This window comes from Bombus fervidus, chromosome 6 (genome assembly GCF_041682495.2).
Source record: "Bombus fervidus isolate BK054 chromosome 6, iyBomFerv1, whole genome shotgun sequence".
Lineage (NCBI taxonomy): Eukaryota > Metazoa > Arthropoda > Insecta > Hymenoptera > Apidae > Bombus > Bombus fervidus.
Window position 1 is genome coordinate 9,626,184 of NC_091522.1, and position 26,549 is coordinate 9,652,732.

General features: G+C 36.1%; 1 protein-coding gene across 3 annotated transcripts in view; it reads left to right on the forward strand.

Annotated features, from left to right (window-relative positions):
- The window catches only part of LOC139988023 (fibroblast growth factor 18), a 126,168-nt gene that overhangs the window by 84,468 nt on the left and 15,151 nt on the right, over positions 1-26,549 (forward strand). For all 3 annotated transcript variants that reach the window (XM_072004942.1, XM_072004941.1, XM_072004943.1), the window contains exon 2: positions 22,946-22,991. In XM_072004942.1, the coding sequence (XP_071861043.1) occupies positions 22,946-22,991 (46 nt within the window). The remainder of the gene's footprint in view (positions 1-22,945; positions 22,992-26,549) is intronic.

Below are 26,549 nucleotides of genomic sequence, written 5' to 3' on the forward strand. Positions count from 1 at the left end.
AATTAATTAAATAAAGACATATAGTATCTATGATTTGGATAATGAAGTTACGTAAAGCAGATTAGATGTTTGTAACTAACTTGCAGCATTTAAAAATGCATCGATCATATTATCAGGGAAGGATCTAAATAGAATTTGTATTCTAACACAATGGTTCACATATTTCGTCGCACACGCTCGAACCCGGAATCGTTGATGGATGCACGCGAGTCACGCGAGGATTTCTGTGAATCCTTGTTTCGTGCACGGGCAAAGCTTTCTCCTAATTTGCATTTCGACGACGTCGGCGGCGACGACTACGATGGCGATCACACCGATATTTGCTCTGACGATTAGACCGCGGCCAATCGTTCGCTTGTTTCTCTTTACGAAGGAATTCGAACCGTATATACCAGGAAAACATTGATTGGGTCGTTGTGCCGTGGTTGCCGGCTAGATTAGCGGGTAAAGGCGATAAAAAGCAGCAGGAGCTACGGCGTACAAGAACAAGTACGCGGGTGTCATTCGAGATTGATTTTGTAAGAGCGCCGGTTTTAACGTGGAATTTTAATCGATCGTTACGAAACGCGCAGCCCGCTTCACTATGATCCGGGAAAATTTTTATTGGACGAGCAAGGTAGTTTACCCATCGTTCTTGAGAGATCTTTCACATTTACTTGGTTTTAATTAAGATATCTCCTTGTACATCAAGGTGGAAACTTTACAAGAAATTTATACAATTCGAATGATTAATAAATTCTTAAATCTCTGTCGCTCTCTGTGTCGAAATGTTTGTTCAAAATACTATGCTCCGGGCGAAGAACCTTTTCAAATTGGAAAAGTTGTTTAAAAGATCCGAAGGCTACTGGGTGTGAAATGTTTTGGCAAATCAAACTTTCCATTTTTTATCGGAGAATGATTTTAAAATGCGATATTCTCTATTGTCTAAACTGCTTCTTTCGTTTTGTTAAAAAAAAAAAAAAAAAAATCAGAATACATCGAACAAGAATTAGACTGACATATTACATATATATATGATACTAGAATAAAAATTGACTTCAAAACCATTGATCTTCAGCGAGAAACGTGATAATAGAATTTTGTTGAGGTTATCAAGGCGCATATACATGCAGCAGAAGCTTCGTTTTCATTAATTCGATTTGCAATCAATTGATGGAAACGCGTCCGTCTATCGAGCCGGTAAATCGAGGCGATCAATTACGAGCGTTCCATTTAATTCAGGTCAACGAATAGTTAACGCAATTACGCCGCGACTCTTCTGACAGATATCTAATGGCATAGTTAAAGTCCTTGACACGGAAGCGTAGAAATATTTCATCGGCTCGTGTAATCATCGATGTCTAAGCCTACAGAATTCCAAGGATGCCTTGTCCTAAGTGCATCGCCCACACGGGGATATCGTACATGGTCCTGTTTGGTCGTTTCTCGTAGCAATAGCGACGAGGAGAAAAAACGTGCCGTCGGAGATGTCAGAAGAAGAGAACGATGCGAGAAATCTCGAAGAAACAGGGGAACGAGACGAAGGCGCAACGACGACACGGCCAAAAGAAGACTTTCGAGACGAGCTGGGCGGGGCGCGTTGCACTCAAAACAAATAACCTAGAACGTCTCAATCCCGTCTAGTAGTAGACAGTCTCCTCTCTTGCTTGCGATCGTTCATCCCCCGTAGATACTCATTCGCGAGGATGATCCTGTTCGTACACACACGGTATCCATCTAGGTATCTACTTCGACGAAAGGTCGAAATCGCTGTAAATTATTGCTTGGTGGACATGTAGCGTTTAGCCGTGGATAATTGATTGCTCGTAGCTAGAACCTGGTGAGAAGAGAGGTTCCTCTCTACAAGCTCACCCCTCGAGGTATAAATTATAATTGAATTAGCCTGAGCTCTTAATTAGTCGGTTCGGGTGGACCCTCGACCCGTTCAGACGACGCACGCACAATTACATTTCGCTCCGGTGGTCGCGGTTCCTTTCTCTGATGTTTTCTTCTTCCTACTTGCTCCCCTCTGCCTCTCGTGTGCGCGTTCTTTCTTCCTTTTACCTCCGCTTTGTCTGTGTCGTATGAGTTACCTGCGTACCGCTCACCTCCTGCGAGCTAATTTACAACGGGGGCGTCGCTATTGCGTGTCTGACGCACGTCAGCTTTTTTGCTCGTTTCGCACTTTTTTCGCACTCGACCGAGCTCCAAGTTCTCCGTTGTTCTCACAGTGTCGTACAACAATTGCCTTTATTCGCGGACCTCCTGATCTCTTTCTGCCACGGTTTTCATCCTTTTCTCCGCTCGTAACGTTGACCTTCTAGATTCTAGAGCATTTGCGGTTTCGTCAGCGCATTAGCTGCTTGCCGTGCTTTCTGCACGCATCAACGTGACGCGTTGCTTTGTTCTCGTAGGGAAGAGAGAAAGTGGAGAGAAGGGAGGGGCAGAGACGTTTTGACGACGTGTTTCTCCACTGAAAAAAATTCTTTGCTATAATAAAAATATGAAAAGCATTCTGAGTACTATTATAGGAGTAAAGGAAAGTTAAATCCAAGTCTCGATATTTGTACAGAACCATCGTGTTTCGAGTTTCATTTCAATTCAAACATTTCGATCCTTGCACTCTAAAAATTGTCATCCTGCGATCGTTCAACAACTTCAGTACATTTTTATCAATTTCTTGAAAATAAGGGTTTTATCAGGAGACAAGAAGCGAGAAGTCGAGTTAAAATGATACAACCTAAAAGTTACCTAGTTTTTAATCTAATCCATACTTGTGAATCGTTTACAACCCAACGATAACACTCGAACACGCAATAAGAATAACGTTTTGATAGTCTTCCAGCAAAAGCAAATATCGATGACTCTTCGCTAAGGTTCAAAACACACGTAAAATAATATGAAAAGATGTTTGAGAAAAACACGAGGCAGGTAGGAAGGAGTTTGCGTCATCAATGACTCTCCTACTAAAACCGCGAATGCACAATCGGTAAGGCATGCAATTAATGCGATATCGATCCGAATCGCGTTACACAGCCAGCGAGCACAGTTGCCATTACGTTGGCAATCTCTTTTCCAACTCGAGTTCGGGCTCGATCGTAACTCCGCCTTTTATCGGAGGAGCTTCGTTTCCGCCGGCGCGTGCAAAACAAACGGCGACGCTTCGCTGGTACGCGAGTCGCGTCCACAACCCTTTTCCCCCCATGCTTCGCCTCCCCCCGCCGCAAGTTTTCGCCGTTTCTTTCTTCTTTCCCTTCTTTTCCCTCACATTTTTATTTTCTCCTTCGTCCTTTCGTTTACTCGGTACAGTTGCTACGACGTATCTACTTTCCACGCTCGTAAAGCAGACGTTTATTATCGCGCGTGTCTCGCGATAAGCGTTCCTCTCTTGATGCTAGTGCTCTTTCTCCAGCCCTCGTTGTCCGCTTGCACGTCGCCAGAACAAGGAGTTCCATTCCTGAAACTTCCGTTTGCGCGCGTGCACATACTCGGAGTCTCTTCGAGCTTTCACGCAAGAACTCGCACAATGTGACATCATAAACGTTGTTATCGTCCCCCGCACTCGGATTGCTGATGTCGTCAAAACATCGTCCGTGATTTAACACGAATTCTACCACGTAATTAAATATGTTTGTAAAGTGAGTATTCTTTGTCAAATTTGAACACTATATAATTTCATATCAATAATAGTAATAACAACGTAATGTTTAATCGACAATTGAAAGTAGTACATTTATATACGCGTTTTTACGTTATCTTTACAAACTTAGTTATTTCCTCGTTTTCTCTCAAAAGTAATTAGTAGTATTAGATTTTCGTGAAAAATAAAAATGGAGCGCAAACGGGAAAATTTCAGTATGTATTTTCGCCTGCTCAAATTTAGTTAGCAATTAGCGATTAGATTATAATAAAAAGAAACATCGCATTCGATGTATTCGTTTGTTGGTTTTACCAATTAGACCTTCGATTATTTCCATTTTATTAGAACATTATTGAAAAGAATACACCAATCGTCTAGTTGTCTAAAGACTTATTAAAATACGCTATTACAATCACGCAACATCGAATCGTAAAAATATAAATTTATTCTTGATTTGGGAACACTGCCGTGATATAAATAATCGACTTAACCTTCGTCCTTTAGCGGTTTCCATAATTCCTTATTTCGTCAGAGCGACTCTTGGCATTCTAATTTTATCGCGTGTCGTACGCGCGAAGGATGTCTTCTGTCCTTAGGAGTTAGGCCCTCTAGAAATTTGGCTCGTTAATTCAGGCTAGTAGACACGCGACCGCGGATAATTAATTTCTAGTTTCATCGAGATCGCATCGTGACCGCACGTAGCGCCAGGCTGCGTTTACCATATAGCTAGAAACGATGACCGGTCTTAAGGCCGTACATCTTGCCCCTTCTTCTTTCTTTTTTACTTCGTCGAACAGAGAAAGAGAGTCCAACAGAGAAGGAGATACGAGGCTCTTGCTTTTTCGACGTCCAATAAACGGAGTAAGAGAGCACGACGAAGGGATAGAAAGAGAAGGGAGAAAGGGTGTCCCACAGGGCTAAGAATAGCAGGCGGTAGCCGTTCGGCCGATGCAAATTTCGAGCCCGAAAACATTCACGATGTATAATTCATCGCGCGGACTGGCTGGCGTCTGCCTACACGCGATACTACGCGTGCTCTCGTGACAATGACACAATGTTTGCGGTTATCGGAGGGTGTGTACCGATACGCTTGTACAACTACTCGCATATATATCCGGGATATAGCATGCGAAAGCTCGGACAAGGTTCGACCATGTACGTACAAATTTGTCGATACCCCAGGATTTTCGGATTAGTCTACTTAATAGGGAGCTTCGTGTAGAATTATACGAGGGTTGGTAAACATTTTACGTACATCCCCTTTGAACGCTTTAACTATTGTTTAAATAGTGCTTTCATCGTGATCATTTATAATTCAACGTAGAATTTTGGTTATTAGGAACAATGGTAAGATAATTGAACAACTTTGTTTTTATACGATAGAGGACCATTTGTTTTCGACCATTTTATTGAAAATTATCAAACGTTAGTATTAAAACTTTTGAATAAGAATATAAATTGAGTAAATTGTTAAACATTATAGGACTATTTTGTAATATAATGGACAAATTTTTTGTCTTCAGATTCTTTCATTTTTGAAGTACCTTTAAGTCGGTCAACGTTATCTTCTTGTAATTCTATAAAAAGGTTAGTATCCAAGTGTTGTTTCTAATTATTAAATCATGATCAATTTGTATAAATTTTTTGGTAAAATCCACATACTGTTATCAGAAATCGATTACAGTACCGGTACTGTAACTAGGTTAGCATTAAACAGTTCCAGATCAAATTGCAAGAGCAAAGTAAATCGAAATGACACATTTATCATGAATGGCGTTTCACACAGTTTCCTCGATTCGATTCTAATATCTTGTCAGATATCATGGCTTCCTTACGAAACCGGTGCATTCGTAAATTCGTCGATTGTGCAAAAAAGATTCGAAGATAGACCGTTCTAGAGAACCAATCGAGGTCTCTAATGGCTTAAGTTTTCTCGTACGCGATGGGAGCTTCCGAAGAGAAGAAACGAGGATCGTAGGAGGGTGAATTCGGTCGAAGGTTAGAACGAGACGGTGCTTGCGAGCTTGAAGATGACGATGAACCGTGTTCGGAATCCCGGTGTCGATCGTTGAACCTGAACAAACGGAGCAATCGGCGATACGGCTCGTAAAGTCGTAAAAACAAAAGTACCTCGACCGAGCAACTCCTGGTATTTGTGTAGGTACCTAGTTTGCACACTAGCTTGATAGAATATGAGAACATGTAACTGTGCTCACAAATATGAATAAAAATGCACGTAAGTTGCAAACTCCTCCAAAAACTGTGTATGTGAACTATGCCAGTTAAAATATCGCTATTTTATCTAGAATGAATGTAACGAATTCACACCGGCAAAATTCGTGACTTTGAACTGTTTGTTTCTTTTTAAAAAACCTTTTACATATTTCATACATTGGGTAGTTTTTGTTTTTCTTGTTATTTAAATATTTAAGTACGAGTATAATAACACTGTTCCATATAGAGTAAAATATTGTAAACGAGAAGTTTCAGATTTCATTAATATTGAAAAGTTAGCTAAATAAAAATCGTTTAATGTACTTATCACTTAAGAACTTCAGAAATTCTGTAAGTATATTACTTGTAATGTTATTTTACCATCAAATCATTTAAAAAGGTACAATCTTGCATTTAACAAGTTTCTTAATATTATTTATGCAATTGGTATTACCTCAGACAGGTTCTGACGCACGCAACTATTTGAATAAGGAATTTTCAAAATACACCTCTCATATGTACAATATACAGTTATAATAGCGAAGTTACAGAACGGTGAAAGTGGCGAAGTCTGGCTAGTGCGTCTGACTAGTGCGGCCGTTATCTACTTGTATTCATTTTCGAAGCTTGCCTTACGAACGAAGTAAAACGATTTAATAATTTTGCGCATGATATCTATTTTCAGTGGAACGTACGTCTTTTAGATATAGCATCTTAATGAATTCAACAAATTTTACTTAAAAGCGGCAAATTTATTCGTTGCATCAAAAAGATCTGTTCAGGACTTTTCGATACGGAGACAAACTGTTTTTATTGAGAAAAAATTCTTTTCTCGTTTATTGATGTTTCTTTATTTACGCGGAATTTCCATCTCGATGATGACGATGTGGCTCAATTAGCAAGTACAAAGTCTCTTTGCAATGCTTTCAAGAGACTTGATCGTCAACTATTTTTGACATACCGTGAAGGAATTAATAAGATGACAGAAAGACATCGTGTTTTAGCACTTTTTTTTTCTCTACACACGAATAAACAAGTATTGTAATTGACAAAAATTGTGAAATCTATTTACAGAATTCGGGAAATTATATAACTCAAATATTGAAAATGTCTCGTGTCTTGAATTGGTTACTTGAGTTTCATTGTGTTCTTTTGTGATTCAAAGAAGATGGGGCCTTGTCGAGATCCCCTTAGGGAATAAAGGCATGTTTGCGAGTCGATAAAAAGGTCTCAAAAGGGTTGTTTTTCTGTTTCGACTACCCACGCACCCTCGAGCTACTAAAGCTAATTAAGAAGTATGCTGGACCACCAACGTCGTTTCCTAATTCATTCTTTAGTATATAAATTAGACAAATATCTATAACCTTTTTTACGTCATATCGATATAACAGTTTCTTCGTTTAAATTATTATTAATTGGAAAGAATCATAATATTATTATTATTACCGTTAGTATTTTCCAATCGTTACGTTCAACGATAGTATTCAATACAAGAATATAATTCGATACTTTGATATAGTTATTATTTGTAATATTACGGAAATATTATATCAGACCACCTAGGCGCTGTTAAATCATTCTTAAGCTATCAAGACTATCAGCGGTAATTAGCAATAGTAGATACCTCCAATTGGATACCGCGTTCTTGATGGCTGTGTTTCCTGATTGGATATCACTCGGCCATGACGAAGTCCCTCCTGCTTCGAGAGAGGACCGTTCGCCTTACTCGACGCACATACTACATACATCCGTCTCTGAACTGGTTCTACTCTAAGAACAGCCTTCCAATTTCTCTTTTTTTCCCTCTCTTGACTTGTCGCTATCGTTACTCAGTGCAAATCACCCGCTAATTACGTCTAAAATGGTGCGCATAAATTGGTTATGGAAGGAAAACGATCAAAGATGAAGGACAGTAAGTAGACTCTTAAATGCGTGTTATAATTTGATCAAGTTATATGAATTGTATATAGATGTTTATGGACTGTGTTAATATCTGTAGAATTTTGAATGTTAATTGTCATTGTGCATTGAAAAATAATGTATCTCAATGTTAATGCCAATGTTTTTGAAACGAATATTCCTTTTGTTTATTAGCTATTGGTAATTTTTAAAATCTTCTCTCTACATTACGTTCTTTTTTAACAGAAATTATCCATCACAGAGTTATAGAAACAATTCATATTTAATCGTAGCTCGGGCAAAAGTAGTTTCGAGAAAACAAGCGAATAACAATTAATATTTAACGCTATTAGGATGTATTTTTTACGAAACAGCATCTTAATTTTTATATTGCAATTAGAGAAGAGTAGAACGAAGAAGGACAATAAGTGAATTTTGTGGTTATCGGCGGCGCTTCTTGCGATGAAGTCATTAAAACCCGGTAGTTTCGGTCTTTCATTTCACGCTACTTTCAAATCGATTTTGTGCTCTCAATTGTTCCGATACACTTAACACCGTGCAAATCTCTAAAAGTCGTGATTTTAGTAATTGCTAAAACTCCTCTTATCTCCTTAATCGATATTTTTTATATTGTAACGCCCAGTTTTAAATTATTCAATCTAGTTGGGTTCTAATAATGTATATACAATTAATTTTTTAATAAAAGCATAGATACGTAAGTATAACATAATTACTTGAAACAAACAGAGTAATCGATTATTTCCTTCTACAAGTACTTTTTAAACATGCATAGCAAATTATCATTATATATCATAAATTATCTGATTACAAAAGAAGAATTTAAAATGTATCGAATTAATCCTTTTACATGAAACTGCTAATTTTTGGTTTTGAATCTTTATCGTTTACTTGTAAATTAATAATGTATGAAATTACACGTTGCAAAAAGGAATTGATTCTGATTATAAATATACATATCTAAATACACACGATTTTCAAAAGTTAGATTGCAGTTTTTTACATTATTTTAGGCTTATAATTGAAAACGTTTTATAATTCCAAAACTAATAATATTTGGACTCATGTTTATTAAGTCTCGTTTGCTTGTCTGATGCGCATTTGCTACATACTCCTTAAGCTTGACCTCAACTTCCTGGAACACTCTGTACATTACAACTTCATTTAAACATCTATACATTATATACATATTTGGGAATTTTTCATTAATGTTATTTTCGGTAAAATCTCAATATTTGTTAATTTCTCTAAAATATAGTTGACATAATTGTATCTGTTATTGTTGCAAGATAATATTGGCTGTGTGAGAGTAAGATATTGTGAAACGTAATGATGGGTGTTGCCGAATGAAATTATTAATAGTTATCATTTACGACTAAGAACTGTCGAGAACAACATCGATGAACGACTGATAACAATTCCATATCATAACCCTTTTCTGGGGTAAGTAAACATTCGGCCATATTGGTCACGTTGTGCAACGTCAGCATCGAACGATGCGCGTTAAGTCATTCACGTAACGCTCCTTTTCTTCTTGAGCTCCGTTCCACGCGACCGATCTCCATGAAATTCCTAAAAATGATTACACAAATTCCATCGTCCACTTTGCGAGCTTATCTCCACGTACTCCCACGCTTCTGTTATCGGTAATCCTTAAACGTTCGTTACGTCGCGTCACATGAATGCTTTTCTTACCGCGTAAGCGATCCGAAAATAATATTTTGCCGGTGTATGAAATTTAAGATGTGCGTTTTTTTAGCACGTATTAATACACAATACGTAGGAGCAATCTTATTACACATGTAGGTAGTTCTCTTTAATGAAATACTCGACAATCGATATAAATATCTTTAACCATCTCTTTCATATCTTTTTCAACAAAAGTTTTCCAACTCGAGTGTGACATTTCCTAGAGCACAAAACTGAACATAATCGGTCATACGTGCCAACAATCCGAAGATATAAATTTCTTTCGTATTTCCTCATTAAAGATATTTGAATTTGAATATGGTGTTCCTTTACGTAAAAATAAAATTCAATTCCGTATACATCCGACGATATGATCAATAAATTTTCGTTCTTTGATCAATAAATGTAGATAGCAATGTTGTAAGAAATTTATACAAAGTATCTTCATGCGAAGTATGTAATGTTTGCTTTAACTCAAGGCCTATTAAACACGTTGATTTTAAACGTCGAATCTGATGTCAGAACTAAAAGGGATTTCGATGACAAAGAAATAATTATTTTCAAGATTATTCCTAAAATAATCACTGTATCGAACTCTTTATTTTATTACATTGTGAAAGGATTAGCTATCGCAAACGCAAGATTTACTGGAAATTATATTCATTTTGGTCCTTGGTATTTTATTACAATTTGCACCGAATAATATTTTGCGAAAAATACTTCGTAAAACCTACTTCAATAAAGAATCCAAACAAATTAGAATTCACGATTATAATATATAAGAGTTGCAAGCAGAAGCATAGATCCTAGAACATTAAGATGAAAATCCTTCAAAACACGCTTCCCAGGCGAAAATCATAGGACGATCCTCCATCAGCTCGCTGATTAAATTTTCTTTCCAGAAGAATTTGCTAAGTGTCGAATCGATAATCAAGCGAAGTTTGGTTCGTTGGCTCGGGTTGCCAGGAGAGTGCCCTAAAAGTGCACCGGCTCTTGTGCGGATTCGCCGGCTCCCAGTTTCGTATGACTAACTCCACTGACTCATCGTGAACATTACGTACGAGAAGGAATTGTGGCTTTCTCGACATTGATTTTGTCGAAGAAACTATCCGCGACGTCGCGTCGCGTCGCTCGATTTCCTACGGTTCACGCGATCCAACCCAATCCTCGTCGTTTTTTCTTCTCCCCCTTTGGTCGATTCGACGTTCGAAAACAAAAAAAAAAAAAAAAATAAAAAAAGAGAAAGAAAAAGAAAAAAGAAAGAAAAAGAGAAGAAAAGAGACACGTTGGTTCGAGAAACGACGGCTGTCTTTCGCCAATTGTGTGAACATTTCGTGAAGACACGTAGGACGAAGGCAAATAATGGTAACCACGTTGTTTGGGCCGGTCGTAACGGTAAAAAAATGGAAAGGCCAGGAGAAGAGCAGTTGTCTTCGTGTCGTCAGAGCGTACGAAGCGTCCAGATAGTGCGAGGGTTCGGAGAAAAGACGGAGAGAGTTAAGTGATGGTGGGTGGGCGAGATGGTTATTTAAATGCCCATAGAGTCCATTAGAGATTACAGGTCGAACAACAAATGCCCGCGCGGATGAGCCAGAACGAACGGCGATACTTTCCGAGATAAAACTTCCTTTTTACCATGGCCGATGTAAACGGCTTCCACTTTCAGCCGCGGACAATGTTTCGATGATTGGCACGGTATTGTTGCTTCTGTTCACAATGAAATTCACGATGTTACGTGACACGATAAATAACCAGATATCCGCGAAAGCGCGAACGGAGATTGCGTTTCTCCTGTTGAAAGGGAAGATTCAATGAAACGTTTGATACGATAACGACTATTTGACAGTTTTTATTTCTTGGCAAAAAGTTTCTGAAGGATGAAAATTAGAATGTGGAGGATATTGAAGGAACTATGTTCAAGTAAAGCGGGAATATATACTTACATTATGTATCATTCTTAATTTGGACAATTCGGTTAATTTGTAGTAACTGTATTTGAATTTGATCAAAGTGTACAAATTAATGATAATATTTAATAATATTTAATAATTAATGGTAATAACATTTTCTTAAGCAGCAGATCATAAATTTCAGTTATCTATAAACAAACATAGATAATTTGTAAGTCAGAGTAAGAGACTATTTAATTTGTAGTATTTGCTTCATTTGCATTGTTCATTCTCCTCCTCGGTTATTTGTACTTCATTCACTGTCACACATAGATTAATTCGTTGAGAAGCGAGTCTACTTTCCTCCAGATAAGAAAGAGTAGCATATTAACGAATACCTTCGAAACGCTCTACGTGATCTTCGGAGTAAACAATGGGGTCGATGTACGAGATGAATCGCGTTTACCTCGAGACATATTATTCCCTTTCGTTCCATTTGCGTGAATAAATCAGTGAACCACTTAGTCTGCTAAGGATTTTCGTATAATTTTAGATCTTTCTCTGTAAATACTCAGAGTGCCAACACAAAGAACACCGACTCAAAGCTAATGAAAGAGAAACATATTCATGAAAATATGGTCATGTTTACTGAAATTAATATCTAGCATTTGTTTTTCATTCCTTTACTTGTAATTCCCTTGTTTGCTTTGACACAGACACGTTGTTGTATCGTTAATTTTTACTAGAACTTATAACAGGTCTATCTGTTTATGTATTACGTATTATTCAAAGAAATAGATAGTGTTGCAGGAAAACAGAGACTCAAGATATGTATTTTACGAAAAATTAATACTAGTCTAACAAAATTCTTCGAAAAATTGTTATGCATGCTATCGAAAATGATAATTAAAAAATCCGTAAAATTTCTTGTACGATATAAAAGTAAATTGAAACCACGCTTTAAATAATAAATAATATTAATAATAGAATTTCATTCTAATTATTACTTGATAATAGGGATTACACAGTCATTCTCAATCATTACGGATATTATGAATGGAATAAGCAGATACATACAAACTATACGTTTAACATGTTATATAATGCATTCATAAATATAACTATGAAGATATGTGTTGAATTAAACATAGTGAATGATCAGAAATTCCTTAACATCGACATGTATTTACGTTCTTGAATCGTTGACGTCATCTGGCGACGTTTCGTGCCCCTTTGTCGCAATCGTAGATGAATCATATTCACACTAACCGGCTAATGAGTTCAAGCGATATGCCATTGCACGAATTGCTCCACTTTTTTTAGTTACATGAGTGATATAACACTGACTTCATTGTTTCTAGGTGAATAACAGAAAAACTATTCATAATAACACATATTATTTTACTCTGCAAAAGTTATACCGTTACCTTCCTGTTTATATCCTTTTGTGCATAAATGAAATATATTTATTAAAGCAATTAAATAGCCAGACTGAGGATATTCATATAAATTCATATTTCTATAAACATAAGCATTCACATTTTTACAAATATGAATAAATCCACAATCTAGTAAATAAAAAATATGCTATTGATAATCAAAATAATCTAAATTGTACAGTAATCTATAATCATAAACTGCAACTAATAAGACTCGATTAACTGTACGTAAATAATAAAAGAAAAAACAATACTCTCATTTATGTATGTGTATATATTCTCACCACTATATAACGTATAATACCGGTATGTTACGCACAGATACACATAGAAGCTTTAATAGAACGTAAACCACAAACTCAAGTTTAGATTTCGATGGGGAAGAGTGCTAGGCGCTGGCCTATCGAAAGATATTGTCATGTTCGAAATTCCCAGACGTTGGTCACGGTGAACGCGAACGAAGAAGGCCACCGGCAGAGGTTATCGGCGACGAAATGAATTCCTAAAACTCAATTAACCGTAGGCTTCTTAACCGGCTTAACGAACGAGACGAGCCGAGTAATGAATGATCCCGCAGGATGCACCTTGTTTAGTAGTTTTGGTTCGTAACCGGTCAAGCCGAGAGGACGAATCTCTCGAACACGATATCCGCCCTAAGAGCCTTCGGGCTATCCAACCCTTTTAAGTAGACCTAAGTAAAACGCCAGGAATGCGGGGAACAACTCGATGGTGCTTGATCGACAGGGTAAGCGATCCGTTTTCTCGGTGATTCATCGCCGGCTATTTCTGGTGACACCAGCCATGAAAAAATATACACCCGTAGATTAAGAGAAGCGACACGTGAGAATTACATAGCCGATGAAACTATGCCTTTGATTGTTTGGGAAACAAAACGGTCTTTGATATCGCAGGTGTTGAAACTGTGAATTCGGTGAAAGTTCTGAGATTTCAGATTCTTACGAAACGGTTTAATATCTTCGACATGATGGTTGATAATGAAAAAGAGAAGCTAACACCTCCATATATTTCGAACGAATGCGTGAATTTTGTGAATTTAGAATTTTAATTAATATCAGATGGAAACCAAAAGTTACGTCATTTTTTAATACTAGTTATACAAATGAATTCCGTTCCTTTTTTTGGAGAAATATTTTATCATTCATTTATTTGTTTTCCTTTTGCATCGGTTCTTGTTCAGTCAAATAACAGGAAATTGTTTCCTGGATCGCTTAAACTTGTAAAAAACTTTCTTGCTGAATTCGAGCAGAGTTTTCATTCGCAGTCAGAAAGATCAAAATTAACACTCCGAGGTCTCCGATACCATTTGTCATGAATTTTATTCGTTATCGTTCCTTTGCTCCAAGCAAAACAATGATAAAATAGATAAAAACTATACTAAGTAAAATGACGCGCAAATACAATACATTTTACAAACACCGTATATCACGTACACTATAACAAATTAATAAATATAAAAATAAGATGAATTTACGTTCTAACTGAATAATAAATATGAAATATTGAAAATTATTTCCCATGTAACCAATAGATTAATAATATATGCTAAAATATTAACGTTATATCATTCCCTGTATTATCATAGGTATCGAATCGTTGTTTTTCTATCGGTGATCGAAGAAAAAGAGAAAAGGGAGTGACGAGGAGCGTGTCAGAATGAATGTGACGCCGGCGGAACGTCGCGGCTTCGTAGCAAAAACCACGTCGTGTACTCTTCTCGCGTGTCTCTTCTTCTTGTTCATCTTCTTCTCCTTCTCCTCTTCTTTCCTCGTATTCCTCTCTCTTTCCCGTCTGCTCCAGGTTGACTTCTCGACCGTGGAACACTTGACGCACGAGGACGGTCCTCTATGTAACGTTCCAGGATGCGTTCAGTCGTTGCTCGTCTCCTTAGCCGTTCCACGTAAGCCGTTCGTCGGGCGACGTCGACGGCTACTATCTGCCACTTCACGTTGCCACCAGTCTCCAGTCACGAGTGTTCTCGTCGTGCAACGGAAAATGGTTGGTTCAATCAACGAGATAATTTGCATGCCGCGCGTACGCGCCACGGAAAAAAGCCTCCGTGATTGAGTTCTACGCAACCTGGCGTCTTATGTTACTAGTACGGCCCTCTTGTGCAATAATAATTTACAAACTAATAGTATTAGTATATATCGAGAAGTTAGAAGTTGCAGATTGCAGATTCTTTTTTCACAATTTTATCATATTTCGTTATAATCGGATAATGTGTAATTTGCTTCTAAAATACATACCATAGGAGTTATTATTATATTAAATCACAAGTTATCTGCTAACTTGTAACTTGTAACTTGTCGACTTACTGAAATTATTAGGTGGTAAATTATCGTGCAAAAGGAAGATCTCGATGATGAATTTCGTGACGCTTCTGGTGAAAAAGTGGACGAGTTGGCAGCATTTTTCATTTTTCGTGGAAAAATTCGTTCGTTTCTGAAAATTGAGTTTTCGTGCGAACTAGACGAATGAACGTTACGAAATTGGATAGACGAATCTGGTGTACGTGTAGTTTTTGTGGAAAAATGACGAAGATCTCTTCGTGGATGTAATATATACGTACAAAGTTGATGTCATATAAATTCGGAATAAGTCATCTAGTAACATAATGAGATTAGTCATCTCTCATAACAGTGGTTATCCCTGTATCTTAGTGATACACACGAATTTATGTGTTATCTATCGCAGGTAGAATGTGTAATGCCGTTGACGTGTAATAATTTGCCAATTGCTCTATTCAAAAGCAGCAATTTACAAGATATAGGTTATATACTTTTGTTATACGAAAAATTTATTTATTATACTAAAATTTCCTGATGGAATTTCAGTTATTTTATTATCAAAGTTGTTATCTGTTATGTAAGATTTTATTAGCGATAATTCGTAACTTGGAAAAGTGTAAAGTGGGCTAAATATTAATTCAATTATGAAAGAAGATTCTATATAATATTTAAATTAAAATGAATCTTCATAGAAGATAATAATTGCCTAATTATTTTTAATTATAATTAGCGTGTTACCAGTGCTTCGAAGTACTAAATATTGCTTGCTTTCTCGATACTGTGATATTCAAATGCTAATCAATACAACAAGCAGCAATCGTGGACAGGAACATTTTATGGTAAAGCGGTAAAGAGTGTCGAAGGTATTAAGTCCCATTTGAGCTAAGAGATAGGGTTTTACGACTACTATGACAAGTTCAAGCGATAACGCGTTAGTCTGTTAACGCGAGACTACCTTTGGGAAATACAGCTACAGAGTCACGAAATTCTACTGTAATATGACTTTTAGATAAGTTAATATGCTTGCATGTTATGCATATTATTTTTCCAGACATATACGAAATAATACAAATCAAAATTAGAAAATAACTTAAAATATTGTCGAATTAAAATACTGTATTAAGATATCATATTAAATTCAAATGAACGAAACATCCAGCGAATAGAACACTGAATATTCGCAATAACAATATCCTGAAAATATCTCGTTGCAAATTATTTCAACTTAGCTATCTGGCCAATTTTACGGTCGGTTGAATACATTCACATATTGATCAAATGTCACGGAATCGAAAATTGACTTATCTGTCATGTTTCTGCGCGTAGACGCAAATTGCCAATGATACGTATCGGGTCACAAATTGAGTTTGTAGAATGATTTGTGGTAGGCTTTTAGCAGTGGAATTTATAGACGTTCGATCGCGCGTATTACTCGCCGACGTTAAACGAACCGCTGCCGATACGGTGGCGTAAAGATCGGTCACGACAATTTACCGGTGCCGTCGGAAATTCATTGACACGCATGATTTGTCGCAACTTACCACGCTTATTTAAGAAATATTCCCGGGTTTGCCATTGTCGACGCAACACCAGGTGACTTTTTCGTAGATCGAATGTTTGGCGGGGCATTCATACAAGCCGGCTCGTGCTCGGGTCACTAGGAAGGCAGTAAATTTGATGGTTTCTTCAATGGAGACGTCCGTGTTTTTCTTCGGTTTTCCATAACGATAGAAACCTTCGAAGTGATCAATTTGTCACGTGGAAAATATGTGCTGTTGGAGGGCATGATATGAAAGCATCGATACGGAAGATTTTGCTAATTTTAAAATAATTTAAGGAATTTGTTCGCGTAACGCATATTTTTCTCTTGGTTATCGATATGGAATGATGATAATTAATTTGAAATTGAAAATTGGTACCTAATTACTCAGCCATTTGGCAATGAGCAAAATTGTTCTTCTTTTTTTTTACAATTTAACTAACAATCTTTAACTCTTTTGTAACGTTAAGGATGACACCAAACATCAAATTCTACATGCATTATCGATATCCTCGTATAGATGCAACGTATATTCAATTCACGTGTTATCCTGGCAAAGTTCATTAAGTAACGTCGGGGCGAGGAACATCGTCTCAGAAGAATGACCACCAAGACGACGCTGTTTGTCAGGATGGATGAAAGAATCGTCATCCACGACATCGACGCGGGGCATTTAGCCGACAGGCGGTGTCCAGCTGAGAGCCATCGGCGTCGGGTCGGTAGCCGCGTTTTTCATCGACGAGTCGGGGCCTATTCAAGTGTTGGCAGTTTTTCACGCGGCAGGCGACAAATATCCCCACTAAAATCCCCCTTTAGATGAGTCCCCACGTGGCCGAGGATGTCATGCCGGATTGTACCCTCGGCAGCATTCATCGTGCTGATCTCGCGTCGGTGACAGCAAACCGCGCAACCGACTTGTGTCTCTTTTCCGGATCCTGAATCGCAATCGTCTAAGTCTAGTCAAAGTTCCTGCGCGATACACGGAACGAAACTAAAAGTGATACGTACAACTAAACGCAAGTGATTCGTAACGTGTGCATAAATTTTCTTTCGAATTCGACTTTTAATAATTCGTCCTCGATCATCCTTGACTAAGTTACTACGAAGTGACTTTTCAATGTTCTAGTCGTAACTGTCGATTCTAGTCATTGTTGCAAAATTTGGTGACCTAGTCCATTCGATTTAATCTTGTAAAGAAGAACAGTCAACCACTTGTTTAGCAACGATAGGAACAGTTTTACCCAAAGATACGAACAGTTTTACCTCAAACCATTTTCAGCGTTTGTTCATTACGTCAGCATTTACGAGACGATTGACATCGATATGACATAATCCCGATTAATCCGGGCAAATTCATAGGGAATCTCGATACGTTAGCACTTATAGAAGAATTCGTTTAAACGTCGCCGAATTTATAATACCTTTTATGAATCAGTTGCGCGAGCATTCAATATCTGTGACTTTACGAAGATTTGTCGAGTGACGTACTGTTGTCGTGCTTTTTTAGGATTTCCGATTAAAAGCATTCCGAAACGTTTAACAATAAACGTTTAGTGTGTCATTAACCGGACGAACGTATTCTACTGTGTGTGAAATTTATTGGTCGTAAATCGTGTCAGCTTCTTCATAAATCTAATAAAAAGTTAGATGATCAGTGATCTCTTGAATAGACGATTAAAAGAAAATAATTCAGTCTTTGAGTCGGATCAGTGTCACGATTCTTCTTACTTAGTGCATGGATTGAGATGACACTTCAGAGTGGTGACGCGCAGATATGTTTAAGGCGATTTGGTGAGTTATGACAGATTTAACGACCTATTCAAGTAAGGTAGGAAATATTGTCCGTAACCAAACATTACTTCTGTCGGATTAATAATCCCTTTTGTATGGCTAATAACCTGTTTTTGTAAAATATATTAGTTACACGAAACTATATAAGAATTTGATATGGACAAGAGTTTATCATGTTTATACGTTGTAATTGTAATTAAATAGAATTGTAATTGTATTGAATTTCTAAAAAAATTAAGACAGAAATATTGCAACATACGAGATACATATATATTTTCAGTAAAATCTCTCACATACTTATTAATGATATATATCAAAATTAAATTTAAATCATATATCACTTTACATTTTTTTAACTGAAAATTTATTTTAAAAATCCGACAGCTGAGTTTTCAAATTATAATTAGAAATAAATGATCTTGAAAATACTACAATTAAAAATTATAAACAACTTTTAAAACCGTTTTTCTGATACGATAATTTAATAATGAATTGATAGGTATCGCAAACGGAAATTACTCTTGTGGGGAAAAAATGTACAAATAATTAGAGATCGAAGGCGTTATTGAAATATTATCGAACAAAAGTACTTAAATGCATGCTTTGAATCTTGTGACGTACGTCATGGAAGTCTTCGTAATGGCGGAATCGCCCTGAAGACCCACCTTTGCGTTCGGCCTCGGTGACTCCTTCTCGTCAATACTAGAAATACTGGAAATACTGGATTTTTCACGGAGAGCATGCTGCTGTTTATTGCAACTGGTGCCACATAGTCTACGCTGTTAGAAATTTTCCTTCTTAACATCCTTTCCCTCCTTCCTCGTGTCTACCAATGAAACACCGCGGTTTTAACATTTTCTCCGTTACGTAATGACTGGTAAGAAATTTCAATATTAACGCATCCCACACCTTACAATGTGACAGATACCATCGTACCAAAGTATAGTAAAATATATTCTTCTATTCATCTTGATCCATGGCCGTTAACAAGATGGTTAACCTGCGCTGTCAGCGAAACGTTACCATGGCTAGCTTTACAATTATGCGAGCCAATATCACGATAAATAGAAAACTTACAGATATTTCAAATAGAGAATGAGCAGTATACAATGTGTAAGTTCGAAAAATATCATTGTTACATGAATAATTCGTAATATAAAATTGTAGGGAGTCGTTGTGACTTTTAGAAATTATGTAGACTATGGAAATTTCAAAGAGCAATGCAAACATGATCGTTAGTCTTCAATGTTCATTCATATCATATTCATTCATACTTAGAACGAAACATCGTTTTCTTCCATTGACAATTGAATTTATAAAGTACGAATTTCGTAAGTGGAGGAATTTCGTTTGGCTTCAAATTTTCGTCACTTTTATTTTCATTCTTTGAATCGATTTCTGTTTTGCTGTCGTATGTATTATTCGACAATAAGGATGCCATTATGTACATGTTACCGTTTCTGCACATTTTTGATGCATCATTCATTTATATATATCATTATATTCATCGTATTTTAAAAATGCGTTCAATATATCTTCATGATTTTCCATAACTCTAATTCATTTTCGACGTTTGTGTATGAAACGCACATTTTATATTCGATGAGCTACTCGTACAATTTCCGCAGTGATGGTGGTAGTGCAATTAAACCACGAAACTTGAGTCGACAACATTTGCTATACCACACTGCACATTATAACTTGATGTATGTATATCGTTCCGAATGCTCGATGATAAATGCATGAAAGCATCGCATAAATTTTATGCTACAATCGAACCGTGTATCTTCTTTGTCTCAATGCAAAGAGTCTCAATAAATACGTATTTATATATGTAAATGTATAATGTTTTTCAATTACATTCCGTATGATATAAAGCTTTTGAAGTTGACATTGTCATACGCTGTAAAATATTGTGCATTGCATTCAAAGATATTATTATATTTAAAAACAGAGCTTATTTTTTTGGTGAAGCGTGTCAAAATATTATGAATAATGTATGACAAGATCGTAATCGTAACTTTTTTTTGTAACGATCAAATGTTTATTAAATATAGCATAGACTGTATATGTTGCCAAAGCTATAAATTAATTTTAGATAATGATAAATGACATGTGCAATTCTGATAGCAATTTTTCTATAACAAATTTTTATAGTATACAGTGTTCATGTCAAATTCAACTTAATTTTATATGTAATTATTATTATGTAATTATTACTATAAATAGAAATTTGGAACCCATCCTATATTTGTAACGCTCGAAAGTGCAAGGGAACTATTTTCAAATCCTACATTATACAAAAAAGAAATAGAAATCAGACATATCATGACGCAGTTGAAAATAAAAAATAGTACTATGTATAAAATTGTTCATGATACAAAGCAGATACCAAAGTATCGTTGTCAAATTCAGTAATTTCAACTTCAATGATATTAGAATTAAAAAGATATGAATATCGATTCGAATAATTCTTATTTATAAAAATCTGATCGATTATACGTATTTAAGAATATCAAATTCATTTTTTAATTCTAATTTACGAATCACCAAAACGAAAAAAAAAAAAAACAGTCAAGATATATAACGAAAAACCTAGCAGTCAGAATCGCGCATCTCATTTATCTTCATCCAAAATGAATTTACAAGTTTTTGACAAAAACCAGCGAGCAATTTCCAATCTCGTAATGCACAAATAACAACACCGCCGCGTTTCTCTCTTACACGCTAGTGAACACAATCGAAAAGTATCTAAGTTTCCGAGAAAATGAAATTACATCGTGTCGAGAAGTAACAGTTCCCAGACAGTTCGATAGAAGGGTTTACTATCGTTTTCTACGAAGATTCAGTTGACGTGGGCAAAATAAAGTAAACGGTTTAAGAGCATTGGCGCGGCAAACGGAATTCCTCGGCAGTGCATCGCAGCGCATTCGAACGAGGTAGGCGGGATGATGCGAACGAAAGGAACGGTTTGGTCCACCCCGCGGCTCCATCGGCGAGCCAATAACCCAGGAGAATTAAAGTGAACGGGTAATGAACGTTCGCGACGTCATTGCTGCCGCGCGCCGGTGTTGCTGGTCACCTGTGTTCTGTAACACGAGATGCATTCACATTACGCAACGAGTTGCAGCGGCTCACCACATGTATCTCGTACGCAACTGGGTTATTATTTACAACCCGTGGCGCTCTTCGCCGTTACTTTTAATATCCACGTTTCCCGATTTCCTATTTTCGTAATTCACAAACCCACGACATTGATAGGATAAAGGTAACAATGTTGCTACGGTGTTTTGATTGAATAGCAGAACTAACGAGGCTGTTGCGAATGCAGAATTTTTCAGGACAATGATCAATGAGAAAGTTTATAGACCGTGGAAAGTGAAATCAACTTCTTCACTATATAAAACGATAACGCGACCGTTGATGCGAAATTATAGCTTCCGGGTGATCGTATGTTTACTCTGTTCTTCAGATTTACGTACAAGTAGACGAAATGTCGAGAATGATAGGTATAAAAGTTATTACGTGTAATCAGTATATTTTTGTAATTTCCTATAAGCGCATAAATATCCGTAGTTTAATAATAATGTAATGACTGTTTTTACATATTATATTTTTCTTCGGTATTTTCTACGATTCTAATTTCATTTATCCTTCAAGCTCCAAATTCGTCTAAATAATTGCACATACCATCGCTATTTATTTTCTTATTTCTAGATTTTATTAAATAAAGTATAAGTATGGAGATACGATGGTTATCATTTTCATTCTGATATTATCAGAACAAGCGTGGAAACAAGGAGAATAATTATACAGCTTTCACAAGCAATATGTGATATGCTACAATCTTTTTTTATCATGTACAAGATATAATTACAATTGTTTAGAACTATCTGTTGAGAAAATAAATATTCTTCCAGTTGAGAAATTTACAATCTCTCCAGTCCGGAAATCATTGGCACTTTAAAAGAAAACATTTACGGAAACTTCTAATCTGATTAGCTGCGATAATAATTTATTGTAAAAGATACAATATATTTTTTGTTAAACACAAACTAAAGAAGAAAAATGACGCGAAACAATATAATGGCAGTAACTCTGTCATCTGAAGAAATATTATTTATTTTGGAAAGAATACAGAATCTTACACAGGCTACAATCTGTTCGACGTAATTTGGTTCCACCGCTAATTTTCTCATATACGTTTTCCTTATCTGTCAGAAACGATCCACGGCTTCCTATGCTTTCAATTTGTACTGCTACTAATAGTAACCTCCGTCGGTTAGGATTCTACTCCATAATTACGCGAAATTTATTTGCATACCATAAATCATACGGAGATCGCGAACGATTAGGTTGCGTGCCACAAATTGAAATATTGAAAATGTAACAGCAACAGCAAATGCCTGCCAGTCGCGAAATCATTTCTCTTTACTTATGTCTTTATATTCAGCACACGTAGATTAAATGGTTTTTATTTATCTCGCGTTTCAGGCAGAAAGAACAATAATCAATGTAAATGTTCTTCTTTGTTGCAGGTTACCACAGCTTGCCGTTTTAGCGAAGATTTTGTGCCTCCTGATGGTGAGTGACATTTTCTACATTAAACTACTATTATGTGTACATAATCTTAAATAACTCTTTAATAAATAATGACATAATCTTCGAGTTAAATGCTCTCAAACATTCACAACGTTGCTGAGAACAAAAAATAAACTTTTTTGATATAACTGTGAAGCAGAAAGCACATTAACTGTAGAAAAGTTCATATACCACGCAAATCTATATTTTTCATTTATTTACATGTTAACTTGATTTAACTGAAAAACTAAAAAAATGCAAATTTATGATATTCGTAAAAGAATATATTCAAATATTAAAGATATTAATAGTCAATAACTTAAATTACGTTGTGCAATTATACTGTTCTCATTATTAATCTCGCATTTATTATGTTATCGTAAAATTGTACAAACTTGTCCGCTTGTACTTCAATCCGATAAAAGAGACAAATATATAAATCAACACAAAATTATACTTTACATTTATGCTAGAAGACGTTAGATATTAACTTACGTCACTAGAATCGCTTTGAAATATGACATTATTAATAGAGCTATCAATATTCCAGGCATAAAAATATCCATGATGGAAATACGAATCCCAAATGATATATATCTCTTGTATTATCTATGTATCCAGGAGAGATACGAACGTTCCAGTTCCCCACAATTACATTCAAAAAAGAATTCCAGCTGCCTGAAGTGTTTTCGCGTTATGTTCATAGTTTAAGGGAAATACTGCTGCCCCAGATACGTTGCCTCTAACGAGCCGTGTAAAATTTGAACGAGGGCTTTGGCCACGTTCGTGCGGAATCCGTAAACTTGCATACTTATTCGATGGATACAAAAGCGGATACGTGCCAGCTCTTTGTGTATGAACGGTGACTAGGTCAGATTGGAGATACTCGTTGCACGAAGAGGTCGAGTTTCGACAGGATTGCATGTTAAAAATCGTTCTAGGACTTTGAAAATCGATGATTACGTTCACGTGCATTTTGCCTACTACAGATTAATAATTGGTTCTACAGTCCGTTACGAAAGTCTACATACACGTCAAGTTTTCTATATTTGCCTTATTTATTGAGGAAAAAATGGACAAATTAGAGATTCACTTTTTAACGGAGTCGCGTACACGTAAATATCAGCACAAAATGATTTTGAATTTGCTCAGTATATTAATGGATTTCCTGGAAGGAATTGATACTTCTTCCTGAATACGTTCTTTTGATATGTGTAATAAACTCTGTTAATTTTTAAAATACCTGTTCACATAATATAAACTTTGATGCTATAAATATCACGCTAGAGCTAACATTTTTATTATAATATATCAGATTTAAAAATTGTACGTGGACTTTTGCAAGTGACTGTATGTAATCAGTGGTACGCCTTCGAAGAAGTCAATTTATGGTCATTTGCAGTTCTCCTTGTCGATTCCAATTTCTTTTTTCATTGAATGTCGTGCATGATTGAGTGTTCGTCCTTGTATAAACCGTCGAACTATACGATTCAACGCCTTGCACATTTTTTAGCCGGAACACGTAAAAGTATTTACCTTGCAATTTGGGTTCCCATTTCGCACGAAACGAGGCTATCTACATCTATTCTCGTTTTAATGGTCTCTTTCTAAGTTCGAGTAGTACGTTAAAGTATGCAGTAAACTTTTCTTTCGACGTTTCTATGTTCCAGCTTCCGTACTTGAACTTCGTCCATTACTTCAACTTCGAAGCTTACTATCGTTAGTTCAAGCTTTCGTGTACGTTAACTTCGATAAACTTGATTGCATCGTTAATTGAGCTAGTCGAGAACGATTAATGGCTTTCGATAAAACGTGAACGAACCGAATAATTATCGAAATAATCTTCCAAAAGTGATTTCCTATCTCCTGACTAATTAATGTTTCTCTTTATAATTATTTTAAAACGATACCGACTGAAACTTTGTTTTTTATAATTTATTAGAATATGCATTTTTTATTACTTAAAATTACAACGATTCAGTACGGCAAACGTAACACACGTGAATACGACGGTTATCTATAAATATGGGAGATCATAAGTTAATTAAAATTTATTGAATTGTTTCCTATTACCTATCGAATGAATCATATTTCACTAACGTGCTTCAATTTTTCCTACTTCATTATTAAGTAGTATAGTAAATCAATATGTAACTTAAATATAATAACTTCAATTGTGTGAGAAACGAACGTTGCACATTCTGTTTTAGCGCGAATTATGATCTACGATCGATAAAAGACATCAAGAACGATACAGGACGATAGCTACGATAGAATTGTTATGGACAGAATCGAATTTAAACGAAGTTTATGTGTCTCCAGTAGCGGTTGCGAGTAGCGCGATAAATGGTTTGTCCAATAAGTAATTAAACGAGTATGCGTCGATAAATTTAGATATTTCTTAGTGAAATCGTTCTCGAGTAAATCGAAATTAATACAAATGAATAACTATAACCTCGACGATGCAACAGTTATGTGAGAATTTAATGAACAACCAACGCGTAAAATTGCCAAGACGTTTCATTTGCGTTTAGAATTGTTCCCTCGCGTAATTCTTGAGAGACTTTTACAACAACCGCAATACAACATACGTTCGTCGTAATGGTGACGTGGAATTAACTAGAAAATTGAGAGTTTATCGTTAGAATATATAATACTGCATTGCGGCTACGTGAAAATGCAATGGTCGCGTGCAGCAACCTCGTTGTTAGAAAAACTGTTAACCACAGCCGTATGTTTAACGTTTAAAAGATACGAAAGCAACGGGTTTATAGTGGTTAGTCTTATCCATACTTTCAACCGTGGTCAGTTTCCAAGAGAAATTGAAACAGTATAACTTCTCATCGTAAGGTTCGGGTAATATGTAAAAGTTATTGACTAATTTTAACAGATTAGCATGTATAATCATAAATTAATATTTTTTATTACGCTCAGGAGTTTTTTACGTCTCTCGTCGTTTATACGCGTGTGTCAACGAAGAGATTTAAGTCGGCTCCATTAAAATTTCTGATGAGATACCTTTTTCACAAGTTAACCGAAAGATAATATGCATGTAAATTTATTTGCAATAAATATCACGAAATAATCATTCAGAGATATTTTCTACTTTATAAAATATGCATATATACAGATAGGAATTTAAGCCAACGTATTGTGAGAATTAAGTATACCATTTTACGTAATTAACATTATTTTTATATTTAGGCCAAAAGAGAAGTACTTTATGATACTTTAACTGTACAAAGCACCTACTTGACCTGACAAGATCTGTAGTCTTGCCATCATAACGTTGTTACGGCGCCATTCCTGGAATAAAAGAAGTGTCAGATTCTACGACCATTAATGGACAGCTCGTGTTCGCTCGTTAACAAATCTTGTCGGTATTCATCTTTTGTGGTCTCTGCTGTAACGACGTTCCTCTGTCTTTCTTCGATGCCTTGTGCATTTTTATTCTCACGAATGAACCGCAAAAAGGTTCCGCGTGAACGACTCAACGAATGATTCGATGCCATGATATGTGAATCTGTCGTAAAAATGTTCTTGCCCGCAGTCGTGAAGGAA